We start from the raw sequence: 19,461 nt of genomic DNA, 5'->3' as shown, positions 1-19,461 counted from the left end.
GAGAAATAGAGTGATACCAACAAGTAGGCTCAAAATGCATGATGGTGGAGGTAACTTATTTTTACTGACAGCCCAGATTTATAAGTTCAAAGGCATAACTTTTTAGAAGTCAAGAGAATTTTATTACTGTAATAAATACCTGGGTCCACTCAGTTTCTTTTTTTATGTATCTTAAATATTTGTTTCATTGATTTAGTAAAAATATATAGAATTCTGGTTAAGTCAATGCATAATATTTTGTCTTTGGATGCTACTGAATGCAAAAAAGTTCTCTGAGCTAAAGGTGATTGCAATTTAATGAAAGAAATAACATGTACATAATTATAATAAAAGGTGAAAAGTGATAAGTAATATGAGAGCCTCTTTATGTGAGCCTCTAGAATCTTATAATCATGAAGGATAGTGAATCAATAAAAGTTTCCTAGAGGAGGGCTAGCCTAATGAGATTTGAATGTGCAGAGTAGGAAGATCTAAGCAAAGAAAACTGCCCAAACCAAAGGCAAGAGGGTAGGGAGAAAAGGTATGTGTTCAGAAATACGAGGGGAAAATTTCAGTGTGGCAGATGTGTTTGTAAGGGGGGTACATTCGAGTATAAACCTAACACTAGGACAGGGGTTTGGGTAATTAGGAATCCTGGGAATGATATTATTAACATTTAGCTCAAGAACAAATAATTTTGCAGTGGTGTGGTGTATAGAATGGTTCAGACTAAGGAGTCAAGAATTACGTGGAGATTAAACTGTTTCAGACACAAGATCAAAGCTTGTACTAACATAGTTAAAGCTGTAGAGAATGAAAATAATGAGGGCACAGATTTAAGACCACTGAATTAGTTCATTCCTTCATTCATGTATTTACCAAATATTTATTGAGCTCCTATTTTATATAATAGTTTTAATTTATTTATATTAAGGAAGATCTTTAATGATGATACCTAGACCTCCAAAAGAATCAGCTGAGGTTCACATATGTAAAAACAAAGTTAATGAAGCTTTCCATTCATTTGATCATCAGACATTTATTAATTGCCAACCATGTAACAATGACTATGCTAGAGGTTATAGGAAATAAAAAGGAAAAGATAGTTTGATTCTCTTTTGTAGAGGACTTTACACTCAAATGGAGGCAACCTCAAATAATTACTCAGTTAAAGTAATACTAGCTAATATTAATAAAATATTAAAATAATGAAAGATGCTTCATTTGTCTAATATTAGTATTTGGTGTGATGGGGAGAGAATGGAAAAGAAAAAGACCATGGGAGGGGCCAGCCCCATGGCGTAGCAGTTAAGTGCGGGCGCTCCGCTGCTGGTGGCCCGGGTTCGGATCCTGGGCGCGCACCGACACACCGCTTGTTCAGGCCGTGCTGTGGCGGCGTCCCATATAAAGTGGAGGAAGATGGGCACAGATGTTAGCCCAGGGCCAGTCTTCCTCAGCAAGAAAAGAGGAGGATTGGCATGGATGTTAGCTCAGGGCTGCTCTTCCTCACAAAAAAAAAGAAAAGAGAAAGACCATGGGAAAGATGAAGACGTACAGAATAGTTGCAGAGAAAAATGAGTAAGTCAGTTAATCATATTCCTGAGGTACACACCTACTAGGCATGCTCCCAGTTACAAAAATATGAAATTAATGTTTGCCAATGCTAACATATTAGCTAGCACACAAATTAAATACAACTTTTTGGTTCTAGGAACATTGTTAAATGTTGCTATGATTTAAAGTATTTTTGCTAAGTCAAAGAAGTTTATGAAATTTTCTTTCCTGTTCTCAGTAATTTCTTATTTTTTATAGGCAGGGGACAAGAGAGTAAGGCTTATTGTGCTTCTGTAGAAATATAGCCATTTTTTGCCTTTTTGTAGCTTGTTCATATTCACGACTATATAGCAGAGGTAATAGTGCCTGTTGAGCATTTGTCTTGAGGCCTGATGAAATTAAGCTTGCAGTCATGAAGCTTACAAGCGCCATACCCTCCCTCATACCATTCTTAGCAGTGTTCTTTGATACCTTATGTTTTAGGTGTTTTTTAAACGTGTGATCTCCTTTTTATATAAGCTTTAAATTAAAGCTTATTCATTTGAAAAGGCATTCATGACTGCTGATAAATTTGTTTTTTATTTTAAGGGAAATGGCTACCACTTTTGCTCGCCTGTGCCAACAAGTTGATGTTACACAAAGACATCTGGAAGAAGAAATTTCTAGATTATCCAAAGAAATAGATCAATTGGAGAAAATACAAAACAATTCAAAGCTCTTAAGGTATTTGCATCTTTTTTCTCAATAATATGAATATTTATTGGTCTTATTACTAAAATATAATTATGTAAAACCACTAGTGAATTCGTAGTAAAATTTTGAGCTTTCTGCATTGGTTTAGATTATAATTTTCCATATATAATTCCATATGTTTTACAATTTCAAGTAAAGCTAATTTCAACAGAAAAAAAACAAAATCTGAGTGAAAAGAAATTGTTTTGACCTAAACTTAAAATTCTCTGTTAAGCTATATTAGTCCCTTTTCAGAGCAGAAGTTTATAATTAAAAGTGTGAGTTTTTAGTCCTATATATCCAAGACCCATAACTTCCATTCTCACTGGGGACTATTGGGGATAAATTTGAAGCAACAAAAGTAAACAAGATATCCTAAAATAATGTGGGATTCTGGTTTAATATGATTTATCATGGATTCTTTGGGGTCTAAATAAATTTTGCTTTGGGGGACAAGACCAGAAGTGTCACCATGAGGTCTGTACTTCTTGGCAGTTCTTAACTTTCAGCTTTATTACCCATTAGCTGCCTCACGTACAAGTGTGGGAAAATCATTAAGCATCATTTAATCTCTGCTGCTACTTACCAGGGCACGTGCTGCATACAATTGCCCACATAAGAGCAGCTTGCAATGCCTGCAAATTGGAGAGGCTGTTCTTGTGACCAGAGTTTTGGGTCATAATATTTAAAACACGTGTGGTAGTGTCTGTCCGTGGTGTCTTAATCTGATCAGCAGTCATGTTCTCCTTGCACTTCAGTTTCAGAATCTTTGGAAAAGATGACTGCCTGTCACTTAGACCCCAGTCTCCTTTCACACACACAAACACACCCAAGGGATTTGCATGTATTCCACTGCTCCTGTGTTAAATTAGATCATTGCAAAGATAGCCTTTCAAATTTGGTGAAACTATATCCAGTAGAATTTTTTTTTTTACTTAGGAAAGTTTTTAAATAGCGTTTCATCTTGTAAAACATAAATGATAAAATAGATTATTGGTACTTATGTAGCTTTCTGATTTTGGCAGGACTGACTTGAATAAGTATAAATAGTTTTGATCTCCTAATTAATCCTTTTTCTAACAGGAAAATTTAAAATAACAAATACCATAGTATTTGGAATCTCCATTGTTACTAGATTAGGCTCAGCCATTCAGATAGAATTTAACTTACCTAATGCTTCAGGAGAGTGGCCTAAAGAAATATACAGTGGAGTTCATATGTACATTTAGCTTTTATGACCTCGACCTTATGCACTCAGCAACAAAACCAAACAAGACCAAGAAAAAAAAAAGAGAGACACGCTCATTCAAGTATGTGTGTGTGTGCCCTGGCATAGTGTGAGAATGGAGACACAAATCTGTGTTCCTCTGTCAGTTTTAGTCCCAGTTTTCCTCTCTTACAGGCATTAGGCTGTATCATGTACAATTCTAGTATTTAAAAAAAAAATTTTGGTATACCATGGTCCCTTGACATCTGCCAGCTACTTGACGTATACATAAAACTACTTATTCACTACTTGATGCTTAACTGAGGGAATTCGAGGACAGTTATGACTGTACCTGATGTAGGGTATAACTTCTTTGTAAGGTGATGTGACTCCACTATCTCATATGCTTCCCATTCTTATTAAAGTTTTCGTCTTTTATCTCAGTATACCTTTTTTTAAGTCCTGGACATTGGATTCTGTGTTTACTGCAAAGCTATAGTAGTATATGTAATACTCTAAAAGAACTGATAATAGTTTAATCTGAGTTCAGATAAATGGAGCAGCAGCTGGCTAGTGATTTTTTTAAGATTGGATGGAATGCATTTTTTTCCTCATTGACCTTTATGATAATTAGATTGGTGTTTTATTCATTTTTTAAAATTAGAAATAAAGCTGTTCAACTTGAAAATGAGCTGGAGAATTTTACTAAGCAGTTTCTACATTCAAGCAATGAAGAAGAATCTTAACAATAGAGATTACTTTGGTGATCACCGTAGGAGAAAATGAAACTTGGAAGATTGGGACAGTTGTTATTTTTATGAAATTACTTTAAACATGAATTATACTAACTGCATCTAAATAGCAAATCCTTGTGTAGATTCTGGTAATGATCTATCTCAGGGTGTTTGCATTTCTGAAGAGTGTTATGATGTCTGTAGTTTTAATTTTGGGTAAAGAAAAGGCTCAATTGTTTGTTAAAATGATGAATTAATTAAAAGCAACAGAACCAACTATGTGACCCCTGAGGGGTGGGGCCTTGCTCTTAATTAGGGCTCTCTCTGTTTTTGATTCTGAAAAAACTCTGCTTCCTGGCATCCAGGAGTTAGAGAAGGCTCCTTTCATCTTCTTTCTCAAAACTAATTTTTGATGCCTACTCTAATGGGAATAGTCACCTTTTTTGTTTTATAAACTGCATTGCTCTAACCACCAAGAAGGAGTGTGAAATGTTCTTGAGTATATTATTTATGCAAGTTGCAGTCACTTTTGCCATCCTGGCAGGTATGTAAACCACTAATAAATATGCTGTTTTTACTCCCTCTTTTATCCCCATTAAAACTGATATAAAACAGTTATAAAGGTTTATTATAGTTTCTTATAAAAGTTACCTGGGTCTGGTTTCCTGGTCTGTTTCTAAAGAAACATTTTCAGCTTCAATTATGATTACAGTAAGGAAAACTTTCTATCTCAGTTTTAGGAGTAAAGTTTGAAGTGATGAAAATAGCCAAAGATATGGGAGGTCTGAATTTTGGGTGGTTACAGTCATGTACAAATGCTGTTCTTCAGAAGATATTTGCCAAGGATAGTGCTGGGTTGTTCCCCCAGGCTGGCTTTTACTTTTATTTAATTGTATGAATTTGTCAGGGCGTGGTTAAAAATTATTACTGTATTTTTTACCTTAATGAAATGTTTATGGGTTCAAGTATTGTGTCTGTTTCTGTGTTAAAAACGAATTGAAACTTATATGGAAACCTAAAAAAATGACATCCTAGGGCTTTGCTACACACAAAATGCAGTCTCGAGGACCACCAAATCAGCATCGCCTGGATGCCTGTTAGAAACGCACGATCCTGGAAGACAGTGCATTTGGCCCAGTATAGTTTATGCTGCTTTTCCATGGGAGGGAGAACATTTCAGGCTCTCTTCTTAATACTCAATACTTCCTTTTCTGTGCCTTTAAGGCTCCTGGATGCTATTCAGTCTTTTCACAGCAGGTGCAACACTATTTTTCATATTTTAAGGAGAAAATAACATTATTTAGGCTATAGAAGCCTTTTAAAAATATTTTTTATGCAAATCAGATACTAGGGTGCAGTATTCAAATCCAAATAATTATTAGTTTATAGCTTTTGTTGTTGCTTTATAACCAAAAAATGGTACAAACCACCACCAAGTAGGATTAGGTAACAATTGCACCATGAAAAACTGATGTCTGAGACGGGGTACCACTGATTTAGTTACAAGTTCAAGGCCTTAATCTTTAGACGCAAGTACTTGAACTTTTGAAATATCATAGTGGTGTCCTGTCACCTCATTAGTACAGTGGTTCTCAAAGTTTGGTCCCTGGATCAACAGCATCACTTATCAACTTGTAAGAAATGCACATTCTTGGGTCTCACCCCAGACCTACTGAATCAAATACGGTGTTTGGTAACCAGCAATCTCTGTTTTAACAAGCCCTCCAGATGATCCTGATGCATGCTCAAGTTTGGGAACTACTGGAATAGTGGTTCTGATACAAGTTTATAGTAGATTTTCCATTGCTAGTTTGAATGCAGTTCCCCTGAGCAAGTTTGAAAATGTATGAATGTTGGAAATGGAACAATAAAATAATGAAACCCAACCTTTATGCCTGGGGATAAGTGCACCTATGGCCAAGTCCATGAATTATGCAGAAATTATGTAATTTACAGCTATGTAGCTCAAAATTATTGCACATATACTTGATTGTTTACTATGTATGTTTGCAGGATTATTTATAAACTTTGTATAACCTTAAACTTTTTAAACTAAACTTCATTTTTTAATAAGTAAGTATGCAACCTCCAAGGTGAAAATAAAACTTGTTTGCCTGATAGTTGATAGATGTAGCATTTATACTGGCATTTAGTGAGTTTCAATCTTCAATTCTTAATAATTAATTTTTACAGTAGGCATATAAGCTCTCTTGGGTAGACTGGCTCGTCTTTTGATTGCCAAGTACTGAAAGGGTCCCTCATTCATCCTCCCCCAAGATTGTGGTGATGAAATGAAAGTAGTAAAAACCTTTTATCAACACCATCATTTAAAAATTACACAAAAGGAAACGAAATTATCCTAATGGAGGGCCAGGGAAAGAATGACTTAATTTTGCTTTTTAAGGAAAATCTGTGGCCTTTTAATAGTAAGCCAACACTTATGGTACCAAAGGATAGGTCAGTAGCACGCCAATCTCTTCATTGCTTCTGGCAGCAGTCTTCATTTTTTCATGAAGAAAATAATTAATTACCAATGTTTAGATAAAGGAATTAGGGCTGAGCATGAAATACTGGGCTTAGAGTTTGGTTCTGGGACTTAAATCGACTGATTTAAAACCCCGGCCCAGAGGCGCAAGTGGTTAAGTAAGTGCGCGTGCTCCACTGCAGTGGCCCGGGGTTTGCCGGGTCAGATCCCGGGCGCGCACCGACGCACTGCTTGGCAAGCCATGCTGTGGCGGCATCCCATATAAAGTGGAGGAAGATGGGCACAGATGTTAGCCCAGGGCCGTCTTCCTCAGCAAAAAAGAGGAGGATTGGCATCGGATGTTAGCCCACGGCCAGTCTTCCTCAGCAAAAAAAAAAAAGGAGGATTGGCAGATGTTAGCACAGGGCTGATCGCCTCACAAAAAAAATAAAAATAAAACATGCTACATGAAATCTGGTTAAAAGCAGTTTATTGATTACAATATCAATTCACAGCAACATTATTTCACAGAGCAACTGTACAAATAAAGGAATGAGTCACTGTGCAAGAGAGATCCAACAGTACTTTTACATCATGGTACAAGTCCATAGTCGGTTTAGTTTAAAGCTTTTATAAGAGCTTTAATCTGGTACGTTCACCCTTCCCATAGTCAGACTACTGACATGCAGAGTCAATTGGCCACAAGTGTGGAGAAACGGTTCTAGGTGAAGAAACACATTTTAATCAAGTTTAAAAAACCACTTAGATGTGGATGCCCTTGGGTAAGAATATGCAAATACAAGTGTTCAGATGCTTCTTTGAAAAGAGAAAACAATAGGATAGAGCACCATTGTGTAAAAGACAGAAAAGGCTTGAAATATCTACCAAGTATATCACTGAAGTTCTATTAATTAAAACATAAATACTGTATGATGTAAGATTTTGTCGGGCACATTTAACACTAGTTGAAACACTAACCAGTTTTTTCATGATGCTGCATTATCATAACTTTTACAGTAATTGGATTTAAGAAATAAAGACTTAGGAAATTTTATCAACATGCAAACAAATTTGCTAAATACAAGGTATACCATCAATCTGATTAATTAATTACTTTTTAAAACAGTGCTAGCTAGCTTACACATTCCAATACAGACCATTTTAATGAGTACCTATTGTAACCAATATTTTTAAATACAACCCTGAATTTAAGGCAACTCAAAATGAACAATGGGAGAAAAACTAGTAAATATGAAGTGTCCTTCACATTCTACTTGATCTAATGTAAAAATACCAATTTTATTCATTGTGCTATCCTTTCTCACAAGAAAGATGGTCTAACTTGTGGGTGTTTGAAAAATTCTAACAAGCAGTAAGAAATAGTTTTAAATTTCCACAAAGGCAAAAGGGAAATCAGAAGCTGAAATCATAATTTAAAAAAAAATTTTTTTAAGCCTGACTCACACCCTAAAGCTTCCAGAAAGAACATCGTCATTATTAAAATGATGAAAGGCCCATTTGGGAGATTGTTTAATCAGTTTCCATAAGTTTAAACACATCAAAAAATAAGCCATGAGGCTGGCCCAGTGGCGCAGCAGTTAAGTGCACGCGCTCTGCTGCAGTGGCCCGGGGTTCGCAAGTTCAGATCCTGGGTGCGCACCAACGCACCGCTTGTGAAGCCATGCTGTGGCGGCATCCCATATAAAGTAGAGGAAGACGGGCACGGATGTTAGCCCTGGGCCAGTCTTCCTCAGCAAAAAAAAAAAAGAGGAGGATTGGCAACAGATGTTAGCTCAGGGCTAATCTTCCTCACCAAAAAAAAAAAAAAGCTACAAGTATTTAGTTGTGTTATAATTTACCACATGAGACATTCACCAGTAATCAAGGCATAAATTTCCCTGAACTTTTCCACTTTTAAAACAGTCTTAATTTATTAGCAATAATAAAAATTTCATCTTGTCACCTGGAGAAGTCAAGATCCTTTTTCTCTTTTAATAGGTTAACTTTAAAATTGCTTAACATATTCCAGAAGCAGCTACATCCATTATGTCTAGGAGAGAAGTTTACTATCATCATGCAGTATTAATCAGTTCAGCTGAGTCTAAATTGAAATAAGGAGAATTGCCTACTAGGCTCTCTTGCAGTTGAAATATTAAGCCTAAGTCTTTGCCTCTACAAAGATGGAAGTCAATATGGTGTGTGTAACCGTGGAATCACAACTATAAAAATCTGAACTAGGAAGGGACTTGAGATATTTAATCTAAATCTCTAATAGTATAACTGCCAAAAACAAGGCCTGTCCATCAAAGTGGAGATGCCCTTGCCAACAGCAAAGAGTACTTTCTTGGGCAAGTTTTTGGGATGATTTGCTGAACGACATGGCAATCACTATCACTTTGTTTTAGAAAAGAATACGCCTTTAAAACATTCTTGCCAGATCTCAAAAAACTTTATGAAGTGACTGAAGAGTCTACAAATAAACCTGTTGAGGCACATTATGTTTAAGTGTTGCTTACAAAGTAAAAAGAAAAATTAATAGGCACCAGATAACTGCAATATTCTTGATGATGGAAATTCCTTAAAACTACATTTGGCCATATTTTTAGTCTTGAAAAACTAAGATTCAAACTGTACAGTGCTTCTACAAATTATCTATTCTTATGGATGTCAGGAAGTCTTATGCACAACAATGAAATAGACCATCAGCTGAACTCAAACTGCAAGTAGCAACTGGAACCCACATCACTAGAAGGCAAAGGTCTAACTAGTAAGTTAATTAATGTGGTAATGAGATGACCATTTGGTCATATGTATAATTAGCCACAATAGTGGTTAATTTTCAGTTGCCTAGTACATATTTAATTGTAGGAATTGCTTTTAAACTAGCCACAAAAATTTATATAACATTAAATCATTTTTATCAACATGTTTAAGACCATAGAATTCTTGTCTGTGTGCCTCTCCGACTAAAGTATTTTGTTACTAGAATAACTTGCAAAGTAGAGGAGATACTCTCTTTCTATATATCTCTCTCTCTAAGGCTACTTTGCACATGCCAGCAGTGCTTTCTGAACAGGGTTTTGGAATGAATGACTGAACTGCATGGCAAACCCTCACCTCCTCCCTTTTTTGGGAAATGAATATGTTCTTTTAAAATATTCTTGCCTTATCTCAAAGAGCTGCTCTTTATGAAGTGATATAAATAGTCCACAAACATTAACAGCAAAAAGTCCATAGAAATCTTATAATAATGTGTATATAAATATACATTCATGCTTGCCATCTACAATAGTCTGGTTTTTTGGTCCTGTATCTTAATCTTCCTTTATCCATTTTATTCTCTACTTTTAATATCAACTGATCTCAAACAAAACTGACACCGACTTTATTATAGTTAGTTGATGCACTTAGCACATTCACGATATAAAAATGAAAATTTACAAGTAAAATTTGGGAGTATTTAGGTTAGGGTTACAGGTGATCAAAAGTTAACAGAGACCATCTCAACAGTAACAGACAGTTTACTACGTTACAAAACACAATACACTTCTCTATTCACCATCAAGCAAGACTAACAATGTTCTATTTGTCAATCATTTAGATTTATTTGTAGGAGAAAATTCAACGGGAAAAGTATGTTTGTTTAAATTCAGGGGGGCCCTCCTAGTGATAGTCACATTATCATACCATTGACAAACACAAGAACTGCTTACGATTTTCCTTTAAGAACTGCTCTTGCAATTTTTCTTTTGGCTTTCAAGTGGGGTCACTTGGGTCTAGGCATCCTTGGAAGCAAAACCACTTAGAAACCAGTATCTTATGCTAAGGGAAGAAATATTACAGAAGAGCAAAAAGCTTGAATGTTTCCTTTTTTAAACTTTGAAGGCACAGTTTACATCAGTTCAGATTTTATATTATGTCAACATAAATTCATAAATCCACCTTGTTACAATTATAACTAATCAGGTCTAGTAAATGGTTAGATTTTACACTTCTTTCATAAACGTAACACCATCACATTTCCTATCTAGATGCATACTGACGGGGAACACTGGGAAAAATTCTTTAGACACAAGGACCATCCAAATGTTCTCAATCTCTGAAATAATGAGTGCACTCTACAAACTCAGTGCTAGAATATGAAATCAATAGGAAAGGCCAACTATTTAGAGGGTTACTCAAAGTGTCATTTGATCATAACCAGCTTTTTAAAATGTCGAGAACTGTTTATACGCAATTACTGCTATCTACCCATTATTAATATAATTTTTTCTTATGTATGTCTAAAATTTCAGAGTGAAATCTTTATTCCCTGGCCTTCAGATTATCTCCCCCTCAAAGAACTGAAAAAGAGCATTTATTTAAACTGTTAAGATGGCAAAGGATGCACCAGAAACTAATAACATTCAAAAGGACTCCCCTCAGAGGTACCGAGGCCTGTCAGCATTCTTAAACACTAAGCAACCAGGATCTCTTTTCAACTAAAAAGGAAGGTCAGAATTCAAGGAGACTTGCTTAACATCACACACACGTATGATATCACTTCCACCTGTTACTGTGCTTGGTTCCTCCATTACAAAGCTCAAAAATGTGACATTTCTTACGCATACAAAGTTAAAAATGTAGTTCTTAAAAAATGCAAACAATCAAACATGATAGAGGCTGCTATAATGTGTATATTCTGTTCTACACAAAGAAAATAAAGAATTAGACTGAGTACAAGCAAAAATTCATCAGGTTAAATCAGCTCGACTGCTCAAATTAACACACTGGTCTTTTTGATCTCAGCAAGCACCTTTGCCTTGTTTTTTCCACCTTTTTTTTGTGTGTTTTATAGTTTACTGAAAGCTGCTTTTTGTATATAATAATCTCAATAGAAAAATCTTCACCTGCAAATATAAGGTAGAATTTTTTTCACAGCTATAGGCTGTAGCACTGATTTCTCCAGATACCGACGGAGAAGAGAAACTTCGTATGCATTGTTAATTCCAGATTCTAAGAAAACTGTCCCAAGAGCCTGTTGCTACAGCCATGCCATCATCAGTTACACCTAAACAGCTGACACGGTTGTCATGACCAGCAAGGACACCTGAAAAGCAAAAGTTCAGTAAAAAGTTAGCAGTGGGCAAGTTTTAGAATTAAACTGTATGCATAAAAGATCTAGACGGGTAACTGACAGGTTCCTCCGAGGCGGGGAGACTGCGTGCCAAGGGTAAGCTGGACATGTACTTTGTAAAGCACAATTCTTTGTATTACATGAAGTTTTGACACGTGCATCAAATCGTGTTTTTCATTTTTGAAAGATTATAAATAGGCTTTCTCCTATGTAGGAAAACAGATGCAGACTTGTTCTCTACATCTCTAATATGTTCATGATACTCCACATTTTGCCAGTGAGCTATGCTATTTTCAACAAAAACAAAATTTTAAATGAAGTAGCCTTTTACCACAAGAACAACAAAAACATAAGAATGAAGTTGCCTTACATCACCACTTCCCAAAATGCCAACATTATTTACTTTGTTCTGTTAACTGCAAAACATCAGAATGTTTTGGTTATAACTTGTTGAAACTATCAAACTCACCTAGTTTTAGTTTCCTTTATATATTAAAGTTAAACTTATTTGATATTCTGATCACCACAGAGGATAAAATGAAATATTCCCAAATATTTGGGAGGAAAATGAGAAACGTAAACATTTAAAAGAAAAATTAGAATATGTCAAGTTCTCAACAAGAGCTTTTTCTTTAATACATTGTGTTTGAGTTTGCATTATCTCCCTATATAATTAAGCGTATCATTTTCACCCAATCTCAGCAACAGAAGTCATCTTGTCTAACTTTTAATATTCTCTGTACTAGCTCCAATAGGGCAATGTTTGGCAATGGGCAAATTTACCAGTATGGGTTGAAATAACAAAAAAATGAACATTGTGGCTAAATTCTCCAAGTCACATTGGAAAGGAGAATGAATTCAGCAATTCATGAGTCATGATTCAGTTTTAAGGTGAAAGCATCCAGTTGAGGCAACTTGAAACTAAACAGCTGTAAGGAAAGCAAAACTCAAACTCAAGCATAGGTTAAAAAATATGGAAAACAAACACATTTTTATTTTGTTATGGAACTAGTTGATTCAATCCGGGCAAAACACCTAATACCTTAAAAAAGTAATTGGCTTTGGACAACAGAATATCTCCAAAAATCTACCTGCAGAATGCAAAACTGTGAACTTTTCTGCAGTCTCTTAAGCGAGGCTGTAGAAGGTTATTCCTGGGAATGGTGATATTGCCTCTACTCCCTGGGAAGCTTGAACAACTGTAAAGGAGCTGGAAAGGGTAAGACACAAACCCACAAGGACAGGCTATGAGAGCAGCAGTGGCGACATCATTTCCTCAGCTGGATGGTGGTACCTGTGATAGTGGACCCCAAAATGCTGAGTCCAAAGCAAATGGTCTGGGAAGCCAAGAAACAAAATTACACTGCAGAACCTCCAAAAGGGTCAGATACGACTGGATACAGAGATACAGGTATCCTTGGAACCAGGCAGGGGCAAAGATGGGGTAAACCGAGACTGCACTAGCAAGTGGTCAGGAATCAGACTCCCCAGGTCGCCTCCATCACTCCACAGAGTCAGGTGACTGATGGTCCTGCACCAGGCAGAAGACGAGAGACTGACTTGCTAGAGAGAGTAAGAGAGGGTCTCGTAACCAGAAGAAAATAGGCACAGTCGAGATGGGTGAAATGCGCTGAAAAGGGAGAATGCAGGAAGTTTACTTGCTGCTTTGCCCCCAGCTTTCCTCCTGAAATCAGCCCCCAAACTGGCAGCCAGCTTATACATTCCAAGTAGAAAAGTGGAAAATGCCTCTCAGAGAACATGGCTAACCCAAGGGAAAAAAGGCCGTAGGATGTATCAGAGGTCCCCAAAGGAAAGCCTGGCCGGATCATCCTTCAGCGAGGCCCCCAGTCAACACACCCCAACTTTGTGCAGAGGGCTTTCCAACAGTTCAGCGCCTCACTCTTGAGTACAAATAAGAAACTAAAATCACCAGACTTTTAAGGAAATATTCTAAAAATAAGGACAGGGGACAAAAAAAGTGAAGAAAGGGGAAAAAAAGCAACTTGGAAAACACAAAAGATAATGCTTGAACAAGAAAACTTCAAAAAAAGGCTCTCATTAATAACATCAGAGAAACAAAAGACTTTATTCATGAAAAAAAGAATGGGCGCCTTAAAAAAAATACCCTCACGGCCCTCTGGGCACACCGACGCACCGCCTGTCAGGCCACGCTGTGGCCGCGGCCCGTATAAAGTGGAGGAAGATGGGCACGGATGTTAGCCCAGGGCCAGTCTTCCTTAGCAAAAAGAGGAAGATTGGCAGATGTTAGCTCAGGGCTGATCTTCCTCACAAAAAAAAAAAAAAATACTCTCACATTAAAAAGACGGTAGAGGGGCCGGCCCAGTGGCTCAGAGGTTGTGTGCGGCTCTGCTGCGGCGGCCCAGGATTCGCAAGTTCAGATCCCATGCTCGGACCATCGCACCCCGTATCAAACCATGTGTGGCGGCGTCCCATACAAAGTAGAGGAAGATGGGCATAGATGTTAGCCCAGGGCCAATCTTCTTCAGCAAAAACAAGAGGATTGGCAATGGATGTTAGCTCAGGGCTAATCTTCCTCAGAAAAAAATAAATAAAATAAAACAAATAAAAAGATGGTAGGAAAAATGAAAAACCAAAACTTAACAGAAGGGTCACTGAAAGAAAAGGCGAAGATTTCTCCCAGAACATAGAGCAAAAAAAAAAAGAGAGATAGAAAGCAGGAGAGAATATAATAGGAAAGTCCAAGGAAGTGCAACATCAGAATAATGGGAGTTCTAGAAAGAGAATGATAGTGGAGAAGAAATGCAATCAATTAAATGAGCCCCCAGACTTCCCAGTACTAGAAGGTATCAGTTTCCAGACCGAAAAGATCCACTGAATATCCACCACAATGGATGAAAATGGATCCACTCCAAGACATCAGAATTGGCAGAAAGTCTGAAGATTAATTAGTGAGAAGTACATCAAAATTAAGAATATAAGCCAAAAAATTAATTTAACCCTAGAGAACATAAAAAAGCTGCAGAGCAAAAGCAGTCACAGTATATACCTCATTGCTCAGCAGTAAATACTGTTTAAAATGTCCTAATTATGAAAATACTAACTGATGCTCTAAACAAAATTCACTACATGGGAAAAACCGGAAGATGGGAAGGATGTGGCTGTGGTGGGGGAGGAGGGATGTTAAAGGGAAACCCTCAACAGATAATTTCTAAAAATCAAGTAACAGCAATACAGGCATGTTATTTAGAGATATGAAATGTAAATACCTAAAAGCAGCTACCTTTGGGAGCAGAAGATAGGGGTTGGGGTCGGACGACTGCTGTGTTATAGCAACAAGCCATGTAGAACTATTTGACTCAAGTATAATTTTGATTCTAAAAAAAAAACTTAAATCCCTCTGTGTAGTTTGTTATGAATGACAGTCCCCAGTATGACTTGATGTGTGTGCTAATATGTTGGAAGCTACAGGGGAGAACTCAGAGTATGGGGCTAAGGGGAGACAGTGGCTCTCTGTCCTGCCCCAGAGAAGATCTGCTCCAGAAGGAAGATGACCCACAGCAGTTACAATGCTTCCTGTCAGGTTACAAGAAAACTGTAATTTGGAAAAGACCACACTGAATTATATTCACTGTTCATCTTTATATCAAAACCTACCAAACAAGAAACTATTCTAGAACTAGATGTTACTCTTCAAAAAACAGAAACGTAAGTATGGTTTACAGACTGTAACTGTTTCCTAAGGGCAACGACGACCATGAATGGGAACTGCCTGGCTGCCATTCCCCACAGCTCCAGGGTGTCCAGGAGGCCTCGAAAACAGCTGATGGGGACCTCCTCATGTTTCCTGACAAAATTAAAACCCAATGTGGACTTATTTACTAACCTGCACGGTCTCCTTTTAGCGTGTCCCATACGTTACAATTAAAGTCATCATAACCAGCTAACAGAAGGCGCCCGCTCTTGGAGAAGGCTACGGAAGTGATTCCACAGATGATATTGTCGTGAGAATACAATAACAACTCTTGGTCTGCACGGAGGTCGAAGAGCCGGCAAGTGGCATCATCAGAGCCAGTGGCAAAGGCATATCCGTTTGGGAAAAACTAGAAAGAAAAGCAACAAACATTTATTCCATAGAAGGATACAAAAATCAGGTAAGGCAGTGTAATGACAGACTCAGGGGTAACACAGACCTGGATTCAAATTCCAACTTGGCTTCTTACCAGGTGACTCATATTGGGCACTAAAGATTCTTACACTCTTTGGGCTTTAGCTTCAGGTTCAGAGTGTTGGTTAGGATGGAATGAAATAACATATGCAAAGTGCATGGCCCATTGTTCAGCACACAGCAAGTACTCAATAAATGTTGGATCTGGTCCTCCATATGTCTTATTAAAACGTTTAAATCAAATATTACTACTTATAGAATTTATATATGTGTACTCTTAAAGAAATGTTCCAAAATCCCATTATGAGAAATAAATAGGAAAAATTTATAAAAGAGAACATAAATCATTCCAATAAGCCTAGGTGATAAAGTCAAGCAAGCAATAAAGAAAACTATGCATCAGTTTGTGAATCCCTTTTCTCAGATACTGGCACTAATGAAGATTGACTTCTCACAAAGAAGAAATCATTTTTTCTTGGCAGGCAAGGATTCACCCTAAGCTAACAATCTTCCTCTTTCCCCCACCCCCAAAGCCCCAGTGCATGGTTGTATATCCTAGCTGTTAGCCCTTCTAGTTCTTCTATGTGAGCTGCTGCCACAGCATGGCAACTGACAAAAGTGGGGTGTGGTTCTGTGACGGGGAAGTGAACCCAGGCCACTGAAGTGGTAAGAGCACTGAACGTTAACCACCAGACCATCAGGGGCTGGCTCAGGAAATCACCTTTCTTCATATATCTACTGCCCATCTGTATTACCTCTGTGAAGGATGGTTCATGACCTCTGCTTATTTTTAACTGTGCTGTTAGTATTTAACTTGTCGATTTGTAGGAATAAAATGAAGAATATAAATTTGTTTGGTTTATTTGTTGCAACTACTATTTTATAGTTTATCATTTGGCTTCTAATACTGTTTACTTTTTTAAAAATATAAAGCAATTTTTAATTTTTATGCAAATGTATCTTTCCCTTTGAGATTTCTTTCATTGTTTTTATGAATAAAGTCCTTCCTCAGGCTATTAACTGATGTTCAGTTAAATCTTCTTCTAGTTCCTTTTTTAATAATTTTATTTTTCACAACTTAATTTTTATCTATCTGGAATTTGATACACAGCATTCAGTGTAAGGATCTAACAATTTTCTTAATAATTAAGCAACTGTCCCAGCTGTTAATTAAATAATCATTTCTCTACTGATTGTGTTGCTACATCTGTAATTCCCTAAGCTGCTATATACACAAAAATGTTAGTTTTGAGTTTTCTGTCTGTCCTTTGTGGTACCTGTATCACACTCTTTTTTTTTAATCATTCTAACTTGATAATAAATTTTATTATCTGGCAAAACACTTTTGTTATTCTGCTTCATATCAATCTTTCCTCTTTTTTTCCCACTTGAATTTCACAGACATTTGATCAAGTCTCTTTTCTCTATATTCTTCTGACTCATCTCAAAAAAAAGAACCCCAAAATCGACTTGGTTTTTTTTTTTTTTTTTAAAGATGCACTTTTTTTTTTTTTTAATAATTTTATTTATTTATTTTTCCCTCAAAGCCCCGGTAGATAGTTGTATGTCATAGTTGCACATCCTTCTAGTTGCTGTATGTGGGACACGGGTGTGTCAGTGCGTGCCCAGGATCCAAACCCGGGCCGCCAGCAGCAGAGAGCGTGCACTTAACCGCTAAGCCACGGGGCCGGCCCACGACTTGGTGTTTTGATTAAAATTTGCAGTAAACCTAAAAATTAATTTGAGGGATAAATGGCTGGTTTACAACATGCAGTCTTCCCATTCAGGAACATGGAATTAAAAAAAAAATGTTTACCAGTAAAGTTTTATGATTGTCTTCATAAAGATTCTGCACATTTCTTGCTAAATGTTCCTTGTCTCACTTATAATTTTTGTTGCTATTCTCAATAGGATTTTCTTCCTTTCTATTTTCTACCTGGTTGTTATTGGTATAGGAAAGTTACTGATCTTATAATTTTTGGTAAGTCAGAAAATACACTGAACTCTTTTTTGAGATGTAGATAGTTAAACATGTAAATAATGATATTTTTTCTACTTTCTAATGCATCTCTTATTTCAGTTTTTGGTCCAGCTATACGGGCTGTAAGTTTCAGAACAATTTAAATAGTGGTGATGGTATTATTGTCTTGTTATTTAATATAATAAGAACGCCTCCTGTGTGTTTCAACTGTTAGGAAGTCCTATTCTCAGGATGATGGTGGAGGGCAGTGATAATAGGTTAACAGGCTCTTGGAAATGCAAGTACTTTAACTTTAATGCTTTTAGGATGGTTAAAGCCTGGTTCCAGCAGAGATAGTTTCTCCACATCAAATATGAAGAACTGCTTTTCCTTCCTTTCAAATTCCCTAGAAGGCCCAAGGAGCCTCTAGCCATAATTTCTTCTCTCTACCAAGCATCCAATAGTCAGTCATCCCAGGCTACAGTGACACTTATAAGACCCTTGGTCACGTAAAAGGCTTCACCAAACCCTTACTGCCTACTTACAGGCTAGTGGTTTTGACCACTTCCTTCCATTCTAACATCCAGCAAGACACTCCCCCTTGGTCCTTTGCAAGAAGTCCAGTACTATCATTTGCACACATTTTATCAGCATGTGTGGATTAAACCTGTTCCCAACCACAGACCCAGACAGAGAAGCCTCCGGTGCAGCACAGGACCCCAGTGCAAAACACCCAATTCAGAAGATCACCCCTTTGGGTTCAGAGCGTGTGGGGCATGGCATATGAACACCCTATGTCCAAGAGACAGGATGACCACACATCCCGTTTTGCCCAGGACAGTCCCCGTGTATGACTTTCCCCCCAGCGAAATTATTACCAGCACTCATTCACATTCAAAACGTTCCTGGTTTGGATGATATCATATTATAAGCTCACTTTACCAATACAATGAGCTAGTTTTAATTGCCTGGAAGCTTTAGATGGCCCTCAGAACTGGGGGAAATAAATATTTAGAATGTATCTGATGGATTTAATATATATTCAAAGAAAAATGGTGTGTGTGTGGGACGCTGGCTGTTCATTTAAGTTTTTTTTTTTTTTTATGATAGAGAAGAGCTTTCTAGTACTGATTTATCAGTTGTCTTTTTTTTTTTTAATGGGTGTTTTCTTTCTTTTTGCTGAGGAAGACCGGCTCTGAGCTAACATCTATTGCCAATCCTCCTCCTTTTTTTTCCCCAAAGCCCCAGCAGATATTTGTATGTCATAGTTGCACATGCTTCTAGTTGCTGTATGTGGGACGCGGCCTCAGCATGGCCGGAAAAGCGGTGTCGGTGTGCGCCTGGGATCCGAACCCGGGCCGCCAGTAGCAAAGCACGCGCACTTAACTGCTAAGCCACGGGGCCGGCCCCTGGGTGTTTTCTTTTTAAGATACATTTTTAGTATCTGAAATACTGAGAAACTGATGTGGTAAATTTTGTTAATAGATTTCCTAATATTAAATCCTTCTTGCACTGTAGAACTAATTTTTACTTGACAATGATGTGCTTTTACTTGGACACATTGTTGG

General features: G+C 37.2%; 2 protein-coding genes across 2 annotated transcripts in view; one reads left to right on the top strand and one right to left on the bottom strand.

The window, feature by feature from the left end:
• MFN1 (mitofusin 1) overlaps positions 1 to 6,333 on the top strand; it is a 37,269-nt gene extending 30,936 nt beyond the window's left edge. The window contains exons 17-18 of the mRNA XM_058556304.1: positions 2,122 to 2,256; positions 4,137 to 6,333. Of these exons, the coding sequence (XP_058412287.1) occupies positions 2,122 to 2,256; positions 4,137 to 4,218 (217 nt within the window). The 3' untranslated portion in view covers positions 4,219 to 6,333. The remainder of the gene's footprint in view (positions 1 to 2,121; positions 2,257 to 4,136) is intronic.
• Positions 6,334 to 9,733: 3,400 nt separating this feature from the next.
• GNB4 (G protein subunit beta 4) overlaps positions 9,734 to 19,461 on the bottom strand; it is a 61,961-nt gene continuing 52,233 nt past the window's right edge. The window contains exons 9-10 of the mRNA XM_058556303.1: positions 15,652 to 15,868; positions 9,734 to 11,759 (exon numbers count right to left, since the gene is read on the bottom strand). Of these exons, the coding sequence (XP_058412286.1) occupies positions 11,653 to 11,759; positions 15,652 to 15,868 (324 nt within the window). The 3' untranslated portion in view covers positions 9,734 to 11,652. The remainder of the gene's footprint in view (positions 11,760 to 15,651; positions 15,869 to 19,461) is intronic.

Source organism: Diceros bicornis, chromosome 15, assembly GCF_020826845.1.
Source record: "Diceros bicornis minor isolate mBicDic1 chromosome 15, mDicBic1.mat.cur, whole genome shotgun sequence".
NCBI lineage: Eukaryota > Metazoa > Chordata > Mammalia > Perissodactyla > Rhinocerotidae > Diceros > Diceros bicornis.
Note: the sequence above shows the minus strand (reverse complement) of the source record. Positions and strands in the feature narration are given on the sequence as shown.